Genomic DNA, 12,751 nt, shown 5'->3' with positions numbered 1-12,751 from the left:
AGTATAGAGCCATAAACTGTTTAGATTATACACATGGAAACCATTTTATAAAAGGGAAAAAAGGCATTGTTACGCAAGGCTGGTTTGAATGATTTAAGTCGGGCTGTGTAGTAAATCATGGATATAATTAGCAAATGGCATACTGCTCAAGTAATTTATCATTATTTAGAGGGCACCATTCCAGAAAAAGACTGCGATCTGCAGACCTACTGCAGAGCTCTCAAATAAAGGGCCACAAACACCAACTCAATACAATATTGATACGGGAGAGAAACGAATAGGAGGGTATACAAAAGAAAATTGAAGGTGGAAACGCTGAAGAGAGGAGAGAGAAAGACGAAGAGAGACAAAAAAAGAAAAAGAAGGATAGAGAGAGAGAGAGAGAGAGCGTGCAGAGAGTCAGATAGCCCTGATATCTTTTATCTGAGAGTGGCTATGAAGCATAGAGTATATTTAAAATAAACCATACAAGATGAGCTTTTAACCCAATAAGTGCTTCTCCTGTGAGCTGCCGAACAGAGGCTCAGTGCTGATTCAATAAGGAAACGTCCCTGATGCAAATGATCATTCTCAATTCCTCTAACTGGACAAAATGATATTCTAGGAGCCAAATTAGACAGAAATTAGACTGATCTGATCTTTTTTTCCCCTCCTCTGTCTTTTCTTTCCTTATAAGAGGTTGTTAATGTTCGTGGAGGGGAGGGGGGAAATAAAGATTAATGTACCATCAACATATCTAAAATGAGAATGAAAAGCACAGAAGATTGTGTGTTTGACACTCTCTTTTGATGTTTACCGAGTAAGGCAAAGTGAAACTAAATACAAATGCCCTCAGAGAGCCATCAGTTTATTCCAGTTTTCCATTAAAATTAAGCATTTAAATATATCTGGAGCGAGCGAGACAGACGACAAGTGCAGTTCTGCATCTACTTTGTGTTTACGTACCCGAGCGTGTGCGCGCGCGTGTGTGTGTGCACCATTTGGAATGTGTGCGAACACATGTTTGTGCACGCTTGTCGGCCTGAGCCCGTGTGTATGTACGTGTGTGTGTGTTTGTGTCTTAGAGGGCCATTTGGACTGGCTAAGACATCTGCTCCATCATACGTCAGGGGCCTGGTGTGACATCTGGGGAATATACTGTATCCTGCCTTGCAACATTACACACAATTTACTGCTAAAGGTCATTATGTACCCGTTAATCCACTTTTAATTGATATCAGCGCAAACAGCACAACCTCCCAGCCACATGACAGATCACTGCCGCCACAAAACCAGAAAATTGCTATTTGGGAGTTAAAAATAGACCGGTAAACTTTTTTTTTTTTGGCTGTTGACCGTCTTGGCTTTGTCGGACAACTTTGGACATTTTGTTCCTGCCAAAGGTGAACGACAGAAGGGTTAAAAAAAAAAACTGCTGCTTTGTAGAGTTCATAAACATCGAAGTGACACCTTTGTGTGGCTATAAATCATCCTTCTCCTGATTGCTGCACTGGGATCTGCTCCTCCGTAGTATGTTTACACTTCATGTTGCATGTACTGATTTCATCTGGCTTTGTGTGAATTGTGACAGCGCCATAGAAACAAGTAAAGATAAATACCCCAGACCTGTACAGAGGGGCAATTAAAACGGCTTAATAGATATGACATACTGGAAGATGAATTTCCATTTGGCCGGAAGAATGGAAAAAAAAAAAAAACACCACACACACACACGCACGCACACACGCACACACGCACACACACACACACACACACACACACACACACACACACACACACACACACACACACCAATGGGATGTTTGAGAGACTGAATAATGGATAGAAGCTGTTTTACATCTGTTTCAAGTATATCTGCTTAAGTTAGTGGTTAGTGGTGAACTGGGAATGCCTCTAATGCTGTCAGGGTTAACAGTTCAATTGCGTCAGAGGTGAAAGTGACACCATAGATGCACAGTACACTCGGGAACATGGGAAGAATGTGTCAACACAATGGGAAATAGATGAATTAAAAGATAAGCCTGGAATTATTATTTTTATTTTCTTACTGTTTTTCTTAAAATGATGTAAATCTCTAAAAACAGCTCACAACTAGCGGTGTAACGGTACGTGTATTCGTATTGAACCGTTTGATACAGGAATTCTGGTTCGGTATGTCCTTTTCGTTACGCCTTGTGACCCAAGCAACTGTTATATGTCTGCTACTCGCACACGTAGAACAGAAATTATGTAGCCCATGTTTTACCCGGAAAGTTTTAGCAGCGCACCAGTCGTTGTTAGCTGCAGCATTCTAGTTGGTTTACCTCAGTTAGCCCGGTTAAAGAAAAGCTTAATGTCTGTATCTGTGGATACACTTCAAACATTTAATTTGTGCTGAATATGTGAGTATTTGAGTGGCTTAACTGTTAAAGTAGGAAGTACAGTATGGCCAATGATCAGCTGCTAAATGTTTATTATTGGAAAAAAAAAGTTATTTTCTGCATTTTCTTTGTTTTCCCCATTGTACCGAAAATGTTCCGAAACATGACCCCAAAACTGAGGTACATACCGAACTGTGCATGTTGTGGACCGTTACACCCCTACTCCCGAACATATAGTTATTGATATAGCTTTTTTTTTCTTTTTAAAAGTTACTCAAACAGGAGTAAGAGGTACATTTGTTAGGGACTATTTTTGCGACGAACATGTCAGTATGTGAGTCCCTTAACTGTTAAAGTAACAATTATGGCCAATGACCAATGTTTATTATTGGAAAAGAAAATATTTTCTGCGTTCTTTTTATTTTCCCCATTATACCAAAAAAGTACCGAACCATCACCTAAAAACTGAGGTACATACTGAACCGTGAATTGTGTATACTCTTACACCCCTAGACCCAAATATAAAGTTATTTAAATAGTTTTTTTTTTTTTAAAGTTACTCGTACGGGAGTAAATTGTACATTTGCTGTGGATTATTATTACATTTGTTGCTCGAGTGAGTATTTACAGCACCAGGATGTCGGATAGACGTAAAATATATTTCAGTGATTGTGGGCATTGTAATGATTTAACATGTCATCCAGTGCAACGGTGTGTCTCTAGTTCTTGGATAACCGTGGAGCACTGTGGCACAGGGGAGTAAGATATGTCACTTCTTGACTACTTGGTAGTAGAATGAATTCATTGTTGGTTTGGGTCTTTTCAAGGGATTTGTTGACAATAAAAATAAATATATCGCCTTATCCTTTAAGTAAGAGGTTAGTGGTGAGTTGAGCACGCTGCTAATACTAACACGACTCACAGTTCAATTGCCTCCGAGGGTGAAATCACACCATTAATATGTCATATATGCACAAAGGAACTTTGGTGTGCACCAATATAATATATTGAGCTTAACAGTGCCATTGTATTGAAGATACTGTATGGTAGAGATGGAGGAAAAAAGGGAGCACTTAGAAAAAGGTATTAGGAGGGAGACACTGGAAGAAAAAGGAGAAAAGGGGAGGAAGGAGTGAGAAGAAGATCACAGGTCCCTCTTGATTCATCCTGATTACAAGGTTAGGTTAAGGTTAAGTGACATGGGCAAGTCCTGCCTCTCCTCTTTCTCTCCCCCCCCCCCTCTTTGTCTCCCCTATCCTCATTTAAAGGTGAGCAGGGACTCTTATTGGTTATGCGGCCCCTGCCTGAAGTTATGTGTGGCTATTGTCAAGAGCGAGGACCTTTTTATTTTTTACACACAGCTGCTTACTGCTAAATAGTGCCTTGTCCAGAAGGGGACAATCTGGGCCTCTAATTGCTGTCACTGAAGCCTAGATTCATTATGTGACTTTCCCATTAAAATGTGAGCATTAATTTGTATAATGAAATATCACCCTCTGCAGTGTGTTCATTAGCTGTGGCCCCACACTGTAGCGCCACAGCCGCACAATGTTAGCTACCTAGAAAACTGTGGTTAATTTTGCTAATGGATATTTTTCCCACTCACTGTTCAAGAGGAAATTAATACTGTAACATTAGCTCTTTAACTTTTGGAGGAATTTAAATTCACTTCATTCCTTTCAAGCTGGTGTTAGCCGCTCATTAATCTCTGCGTCGCGTTGCACAATGCGTGCCTCGACCGGCTCGGTAAGCAACTCCATTGTGTCACTCGCGTTGCATTAGGATGAGTGGGAGCTCCGCTGTCATCTGTGAATTTTCTCGACGTTGTCGGCAACAGCACAGAGAGAGGATCTTTAACCGCTGTAAAAGTCATGTTGTGGATGTAATCAGGATGTCACAGAGGAGCTGGTATGATTAGGTTATAGTAATGATTTAAAGGCCACATGTTGGGGATGCATCAAGCTGGTTTTCTGCTAAAGCTGTGCTTAGATAGGCCGGCGGCCAGAGGTACATACCATTCCAAAAAGACAACATCCGTACTAACTTTTATCGCTTCTGCTCCTACGTGTAGAGGGCTCCAGATTTTTATTTTATTGTAATTCCGAGATACGAATGGATAAATGTTAAATATACTGTGTAGATGAAATTAGATGGACCTACTTGTCTGTGTGTGTTTTGCCAAATGAGTTAACGCCAGGCCTAGGTTGAGGTCTGCGCTTCCTCCATGATGAAATATGGCCCTCATGGGTGTCCTTACTGGACTACTCAAAGCAGACATAACTCAGCTCTCTCACCACCAGATAACAGATGCCCCTGAAAAAAAACCACCGCTATCCCCGGCTACTGTGGATGGCCTGGCTGTGACCTGGATGCGCTATTTAACACACCAGACGTGTTAGCATGCTAGAGTTTAAAGCTTTTTCCTCTAATTCCTCTCCAGATCTGAGGTACAGTACGTGCCTCTTATTAAGGGGAAGCAAAATGGGGGTTACAGCACGGGTGGTCTCTTATTCTGCCTTTTAAGTGCGTGGAGAAGGACGGGAAAAAAAAGCGAGGGAGACAGAGGAGGAGAATAAGAAGAAAAGCAAGCATTGATTGATTTTTTTTTCAGCGTTTTAGCCTCTGCTTCACTACTGACACTCAAGGATTACTTGGTTGTGAAGTGTAGAAACTAACAAAAAGGTCAGGGCGGTTGGACTCAGCTTTTCAAGAACATCTAGAGGAACTGAGGGGTACAAGTCTTTGACTGACAGAAGGGGAAATGACTCATGACATTGAGTTTCTTTTTGTCCGTATTTGTGTTCACATTATAGTGTTATGACTTTAGTGTTATAAGTTACAGCCTTTCTAACCACGCAGCCTGTCAACTAACTGCATTATAAACCCATCTGCATCATTATTAGACGCTCATAGAAACGGACGTAGAGTGAGAAGTTCTCCGAGGGCGGGTGGAGGAGTGGTGGATGGGATTAACAACACAGGACGTTCAGGACTGGCGTTCGTGTCCTGTGTGGAACCAGAAGTTCAGTGATTTTTACTGCCGTTATGTTGCTATGCCACTGAGTCACATGACTTTACGTCCGTAGCTGACATTAAGCATACTTATTTTAAGCCAAACTGTGATGTTTTTTCTAACCCTAACTAAGTGGTTTTGTTGCCTAAACCTAAGCGCGATAGTTTAACATTGTTAACCACGTGTTACAACGTTAACCATGACCACTTCACAACGTTGTCCATGCGTGAACCTTCAGTGTCAAGACACTACACAATAGAATCACTATATTAATGCGGGGGGCTTTTGCCCACGCGGCAAAATATGACGAATAGGGATAAGATCGCGGTGAACAACGTGAATATCTTGCACTTCTCTCCCTGAAATTCTCTCAATAAAATGTTTAATCTTTGATCGCTTAAGTCAATTATGAACTCTGGTTCCAGCTTTGCAAATGAGATGATGTGCTGCTTCTCTCTGTAGTATATGTTTTTTTTTTAATGGAATATTTCTGGCGGAAAGTAAGGTAACCATACCTTAACCATATGCATTTTGCATTACCACCATCGTTCCTTAAAGCTGGGGTAGGCAACTTTGGAAGAACGAGCAAGAGTACATTTTCTAGAATTTTAAGGTATCCCAGTGAAAATCCCAGATGTAGGAGCGCAGACTATCGTTGTGATCGAAAACCGTATCCAAATACCTGATGTCTCACTTATATGTAAGGAAACACCTAACATTATTAAAATGAGCGTAAAGAAGGAACGTGGCTATTGTTCGTACTCACAGCTGTCAAGCTACTAACTTGAGGAAGACTGCAGTGACGCGCAATGAGTGCACGGGCAGAGTGCACGCAGGTACGCGGGTAGGCAGACAAGCAGGTATAGTTATTACAGTCCTGCCACAGACACAGGATTGTTTTTCTTTTTTTTGTGTCAAAGCATTTGACTTATTGATTTCTGTTGGTATGTAAAGAAAAATTTCAACAAATATAACAATGCTTTTAAAATAAATTGCCTACCCTAGCTTTAACCTTAACCATAATGGATTGCAGAAAACAAAACATGAACATAATCCAAGTTTGCCATTCTTATCAGTGTTGTTTATTAAGCATACGATTTTCCAATTAATAAATTGAACTCATAGGTTAATATATAATAAATATGATCTGCATTAACTGTTCTCTTTACCACAAGGTGTCAAAATATATCATGATTCACGCTTTCCAGTTTGGAAACACTAACTCCCTGCGAGACGAACAGAGAGGCTGCGGGGAATCACCTCACAAACTTACACTTTACACACACCAGGCCCAGCAGCCAGGACCGGGCGTCCTTGTTGTAAGGTGACCTCTGCATGGTCTAATTGTGACTTTAACCTGGATAGTCAGTGGGGCGTTCGTACCTTGCAGAGGGTTAGAACTCTGGCTACTGTCCACAGTCCACATCATTACTCTGACTGCAGCCTTGACCTCCCAGCAACAACCAGCGGACGGGTTATACCACACAAGAGCCTGAGCTCCTGGTTGGTGAGATGTACGGGCGGAGAGTACACAGCTCCGAGGGGTTAGGACGCTTGACTGAAAAATAAAGCTAAAATCTATTAGGCACATCATCTCACGCATATCCCTAAACTGTGGACAGGCCGGCTTTGTTTTGGCTCAAAAGTTATTGAGAGTTAGCGAGTGTGAAATTGCCCTCTGAGTGATGTCATTGGAGGACACTGAACCCTTGTTGTGTTAATTAGAGCTCAATGAAATGAGTATGGAAAAGAAAAAAAACGGAATAATAACGGCCTTAAGCCTGAATGAGGTACACTGTTAGGAAACACATATTCCTCTACTCGGGAATAGTTTTATTTATTATGTTGATTTGAGTAAAATGCATCACAATCAAACGATCTGATAAGACTGCACGGAAAATATCTCTAGGATTACATCTCGTGGACCAAACAGGATTAGGATTTAGAATTAGAGTAAGTGTTACTGATGAACTGGGATCACTGGGTTTTTACAGTTCCGCTTATTTTCAGGCCATTGTCATACTGTGATTTGGAAAGTGTGACCATCTGTGTTAATATTGATGGAGGTAGTTTGTACTGTAAGTAGGTCTTTCTTTCTTTCTTTCTTTCTTTCTTTCTTTCTTTCTAATTCAATATATAGAAATGCATTTTAACATACTACTTTTTAACCTGGTATTAAAATAAATCCAGATTAAAGCTGCAGTTGGTAACTTTTATAAAAATAACTTTTGATCATATTTGCTCAAACTATCACTATATCCTGACAGTAGTACATGAGACAGACCATCTGTGAAACAATCTGATTCCTCTGTCACCTTTTTAGTGCTCTTTTGCGAGATTCCACCACGCCCGAAGAAAACCAACCAATCAGAGCCGAGAAGTCTCTAACGCAGCTGTCAGTCACTACTCAGGAAACTCGTGAACTTCGATCAAACTGTCAACATTTGAGGCAGTTTGATGATCGGAGTTCACGAGCAGTGATTGTCAGCTGCGTTAGAGACTTCTCGGCTCTGATTGGTTGGTTTTTCTTTGGGCACCGTGCAATCTTGCAAATGCCATTAGGAGCACTAAAAGGAAGCAGAGGAATCTGATTTTTTCACAGATTATCTGTCTCATGCACTACTGTCAGGATATAGTGACCGTTGGTGCAAATATGACAACAAGTTATTTTGATTAAAGTTACCAACTGCAGCTTTAAGTGAGAGACAACTAACGCAGTATCAATTACAAAACCAATACGCAATCAATTCAGCTGTATCATATCCATTATAACAGAGGCAGATCGACTCCAGTATCTGATTAGGCCAATACTCATGTGTCAGTCTAACCCCAGAAGGAATGTCAGTACATGTAGTGAAGTGAATTTTGCATGAAGTACAATGAATGTTTAATTGCTGGAGAAATGCACGCTATGTGCCAGCGTTTGGCTGGGGGAAAGGGTTTAGTGGACGTACTGACCTGTGTGTATCCGCAGGTGGACTTTGAGATGATGGGAGGTGCGGAAGGTCTTGCCGCAGTAGGGGCAATCCTTGGAGGACGAGCCCACGCTCCGCTCGCGATGCTGGGACAGAGACGGCTGGATGCTCCCCGCCGCCTTCCCCAAGTCCTCCCCAACATCTGGAGCATGCACAGAGACAGCACAAGGAGGGAGAGACAAATGGAAGGTGTGTTGAGTGCCACTTCAAACCAGCCCTCCACACATCATAACACAACACGTTTTTTTTTTTTTTTTTCTTTCTTTCTTTCTCCTCTGTCTGTCAGTCATTGTCCCCCGTTTTCCCGTGCTACAAATGTGCGAACGCCACACAAAGTCAAACGCATCAAACGGGCTCACAGGCCGTGCTATTCTCCTCCCTGACAGAACGCTGACAGTTCATAAGCTTTTCAGTTTCTTTAGAAACACCATAGTCCTGAGATACACCCCCCCCCCCTCAACTCAAACACACACACACACACACACACCCTCAACACCACCACCTGCACCACCACCACCGCCTCTCCTTTCTCCTCCTGTTTTTTCTTTTTTTATCCTTGCTATCATCATCATTCCTATTAAGCATATGCTGAAATTAACAATGCAAAATAAGACAGAAAGGAAGAAAAAAAAAAGAGAGAGTTAGATTTGGCTATGTCAGCATCGCAGGATCTCCTCGCATCTCTTCCTGCGACCTGATTTTGACAGGTAGCTGTCAGAGATATGATAGGGTGATAACGGTTTTGACCCCGCCCTCCGCCACTTCCTCCGCGCACCCAAAAAAAAAAGAACGATGATGCACAGTTTAGTGCAACAGCAGTCTGTTATCAACGCGATCACCCTCTGAATGCGAGTCTAAAGATGAGTGACGACAACCTGGGAATGTGTTGACAGCAGCATAATCCGAGGTGAGGGTGTCGTCGTCAGATTGTACGCGCGCTGGCCTCGTTGTGCGGGCGGTTAAGAGCCTGTGATGTTGCTGACAGTCGTGAAATTTAAAGGTCTGAGCAACATAGTTAAGTTCAAAAAAAGAAACTTGAAAGGAACAAAAAGGGAACACACAACAGATGCTTGATACGTCTTGTATCTTGAAGCTGTTAAATTAAAAATATCTGTACTAGTTCCAATAGCATTTGATGGGCGTCATTGTGAAACATCAACCCACACGGCGCACAACTGTCACTACAGATTTATGGATTTCATAGCAAAGTAAAAATTCATGTGAGAATATTCTTTCTTTTTTTTATTTTGGTGCTTTTTTTTATTGTTTTTGTGCAGGCTGCCATATCTATATTTACTGCGGGAGGTCATGAACTTTGCGGTCATGAGCTCTTCTTAGCTGAGGTTAAAGAGAAGAAAGGTACAGACAAAACCAGTCTGTTGCCTCCGTGGTAAAAAAAAGCAACTTGTCAGTATGCGCGTGACCCAAAGAAGCACAAATACAGTTAAAATGTTATTTATTTTTTAATCTGGCACATGATTTGGTATGTGCGTAGAGAGAAGGGGAAGGGGGAGGCCGAAAGAATGAAAAAGAATCAAAATCGAGCATCCCACTTAGGCGACCGCGCCACACAATAAGCGACATTTTTTAACATTAGCCTAATCTTTTTCTTTTCTGGCGCTTCCCAACCCTTCCTCCTCTGTCGGGGGGGGGGGGGGGAGTCAAATAAGGTTTTTACAGAATGGAAAGACCCAAGTCAGCAAGTCCTCTTCCACACTGACACTAAACACACGACTCCATTCAGCCCCACTGCTATCAGGGCTGAGGGCTATTTATCACTAGTGAAACTGAAAGGCAACCTAAATGTAAGTCTGTGACAATGCGCAGATACTAAATACCAGCTGCTTCTACTTGGGCTTGGCAACGGGCGCGGTTTAATTCTGTGCGCTAGCGAGGAGAAAGGAGAAGAAGAAGAAGCTGGGAGACAGTTAGGTTATGAAGGCAGATGTTAAACTGTGGATCTTGGTTTAGATGATCTAGTTTTTGGTATAATTTTAAACAATATGTGATATTACACAGAGAGGGAGCGATAAGTGGAAAGAGAGGACTGGATGAAGAAAGTATGCAAGAAGAAACATATACAGAGGGGCGTTCAACAACCATTATTTCCACTTGTATAGCGGTAGGGACCGAGGGCCCGCACTCCGAAATTAAATTAAATGACAACTAATAAAATTTGTTGGGTTGTTAAAATGGAAAATTGAAAACAGTACTGTGTTTCATTATGGGGAGACACCCCAGGCAAGAACATTCTTTTCCTGCACTGGTCAGAGTTCGGCTATTTCACTTCCGTCTTCTTTCAGACTAGTGGAAAGAAAACATTCATTATACACATTTAGCGGTTTATTTTACTACTTTGTCTATTTGAGTTTCTCCTTAATTCACTAACAGTTAGCAATAGATAATGCCTCATTTGCATATTGAAACATACCATTTAAGAAAACTTGTAATACAAAAAAAGAATTGTTTTAATATCAGTTATCAACTGGGGAGGTTTCATTCTGACAACTATTATTTAACATTGTTTAAACTATTCATATGTAGTGTATTTTATATTCAATTCATATCTTTAAAGTCAGTTTTCTCCAGAAATCTCCACTTCCGTAGCACTTACATCCACCAAACTCTCCAGTTTCATTCCTATGTATATTCTGAATGTTTTTACAGAGGGGGTTGTTCATATATCATTTATAGCCTGATTTATAGAACATTTTGTGCCTAAAAACATGGCAACATTTTTTTTTTTATGGCTGTTGACAACACTTTGGCTTTATCCAATGTTCATATTTCTGTTCTGTAAATGTATGCAACTTAGCACAATTAGATAATGCCTCATTTGCATATTTAAACATAACATTTAAGAAAACTTGCAATACAAAAAGTAATCATCTTAATGTAAGTAATCAATTGGGGAAGTTTCATGCTAATATATATTAGTTAAATCTGTTGTGTCTTGCAAAATGTATGTAATTTTACAATCCAGATCTTTACAGGCCGCACTTACTAACTTTCCAGTTTCACTCATATCTATATTCTGTAGGTTTTTACGGAGGGGTTTGCTCATATATGATTCAAAGCCTGTTTTATATAACATTTTACTCCTAAAGAACTGGTGAAAATGTATGTTTTTTTATGGCTGCTGACAGTATTTTCAGATGTATTGAGTGATAAAAATAATTATCCAAAATTAAAAAAAAACGTTGACTCTAATATGTCAACAAAATGAAACAATAATTTTGAACCAATGTTCAGATTTCTGTTCTGGAAATAGATGCAAATTAGCAAATATTTAATAAGACAATGCCTCATTTGCATATTTAAACATAACATTTCAGAAAACCTATATTAAAAAAACAAAAAAAGTCGTCTTACTGTAACTGTGGAAGTGTCATGGTGATATCTCTAAGTTATTTACCTGTCTCCATTAAATCTACTTAAATCCAATAACAAATGCAACATTTTCAAGGGAAATTCTGTATATCATGACCTTCATGATACAACATATTGCATGGCTTGATGCAAATTATACTAAACACAAATTGCGTTTATAATATCAGGTGAAAATATACAATTCCCTGCATAATTTAACTACTGTGTGAACACATCAACTGCGAACCCCCCACTCCACCACCACCACTATTCTTTTGCATTTTAATTTGAATGCACTTAAAAGGACAGGCCTCGTGGACAGTAAATACATAAATAAAAGTGAGTACAATTCCCCCAGTGCGTGGTCCAGGGCTGCACCATACTGTAGCCATAGTCGCCTCCTCATAAACATATTTCGAGCGGTCTACTGTACAGATCCCTTTTTGGCAACGACTCCCCAGATCGTGTAACAGACAGTAGCCCACCTGCCTGCCCCAGATGGGGCTAAAATTAAAAAAAAAATCCAAAACACAGATTAGAAGCAGGACAAACACCAGACCACACTTCCAAACATACACACACACACACACACACACACACACACACACACACACACACTAGCTCTGCATGCCTGTCTCTCTCTGTCACACACACTCACACGTCCTTGTGTGTCAGGGTTAATAGTGCTCCTGTAAGAGGAAGACACATTACTGAGAGGATGAGAGTGTGCTCTCCTGGCATATAACAGCCCTTCAATAATAAATGGGCTTCACACATTCCCACACACACACACTACAAAGAAAGGTAAAACAGAACTTTGGGTGTGCTTCCTCGCTGCTCACGTGAGCGTGTATGCATGTGAGTGCATGGGAACCCACACGTCATTCCCGGGGACTACAGCCGGGTGTCCGGCGTTGCTCGTCTTTAATCAGTTGACTGATCCGCAGCTTTTAATGCGACTGTTCCAATTACTGTAAAAGTCAAACTGCTCCATATAACCACAAATATTGACACTTTATTGCACAACACATTTA

At 40.8% G+C, this 12,751-nt stretch overlaps 1 protein-coding gene across 10 annotated transcripts in view; it reads right to left on the bottom strand.

The window, feature by feature from the left end:
• Positions 1-12,751, bottom strand: part of znf536 (zinc finger protein 536) — a 307,235-nt gene that overhangs the window by 80,938 nt on the left and 213,546 nt on the right. For all 10 annotated transcript variants that reach the window (XM_074660090.1, XM_074660073.1, XM_074660101.1 and 7 more), the window contains one exon: positions 8,332-8,490. In XM_074660090.1, the coding sequence (XP_074516191.1) occupies positions 8,332-8,490 (159 nt within the window). The remainder of the gene's footprint in view (positions 1-8,331; positions 8,491-12,751) is intronic.

Source organism: Sebastes fasciatus, chromosome 2 (genome assembly GCF_043250625.1).
Source record: "Sebastes fasciatus isolate fSebFas1 chromosome 2, fSebFas1.pri, whole genome shotgun sequence".
Classification (NCBI taxonomy): Eukaryota; Metazoa; Chordata; class Actinopteri; order Perciformes; family Sebastidae; genus Sebastes; species Sebastes fasciatus.
This window is presented reverse-complemented; position numbering and strand designations above follow the sequence as displayed.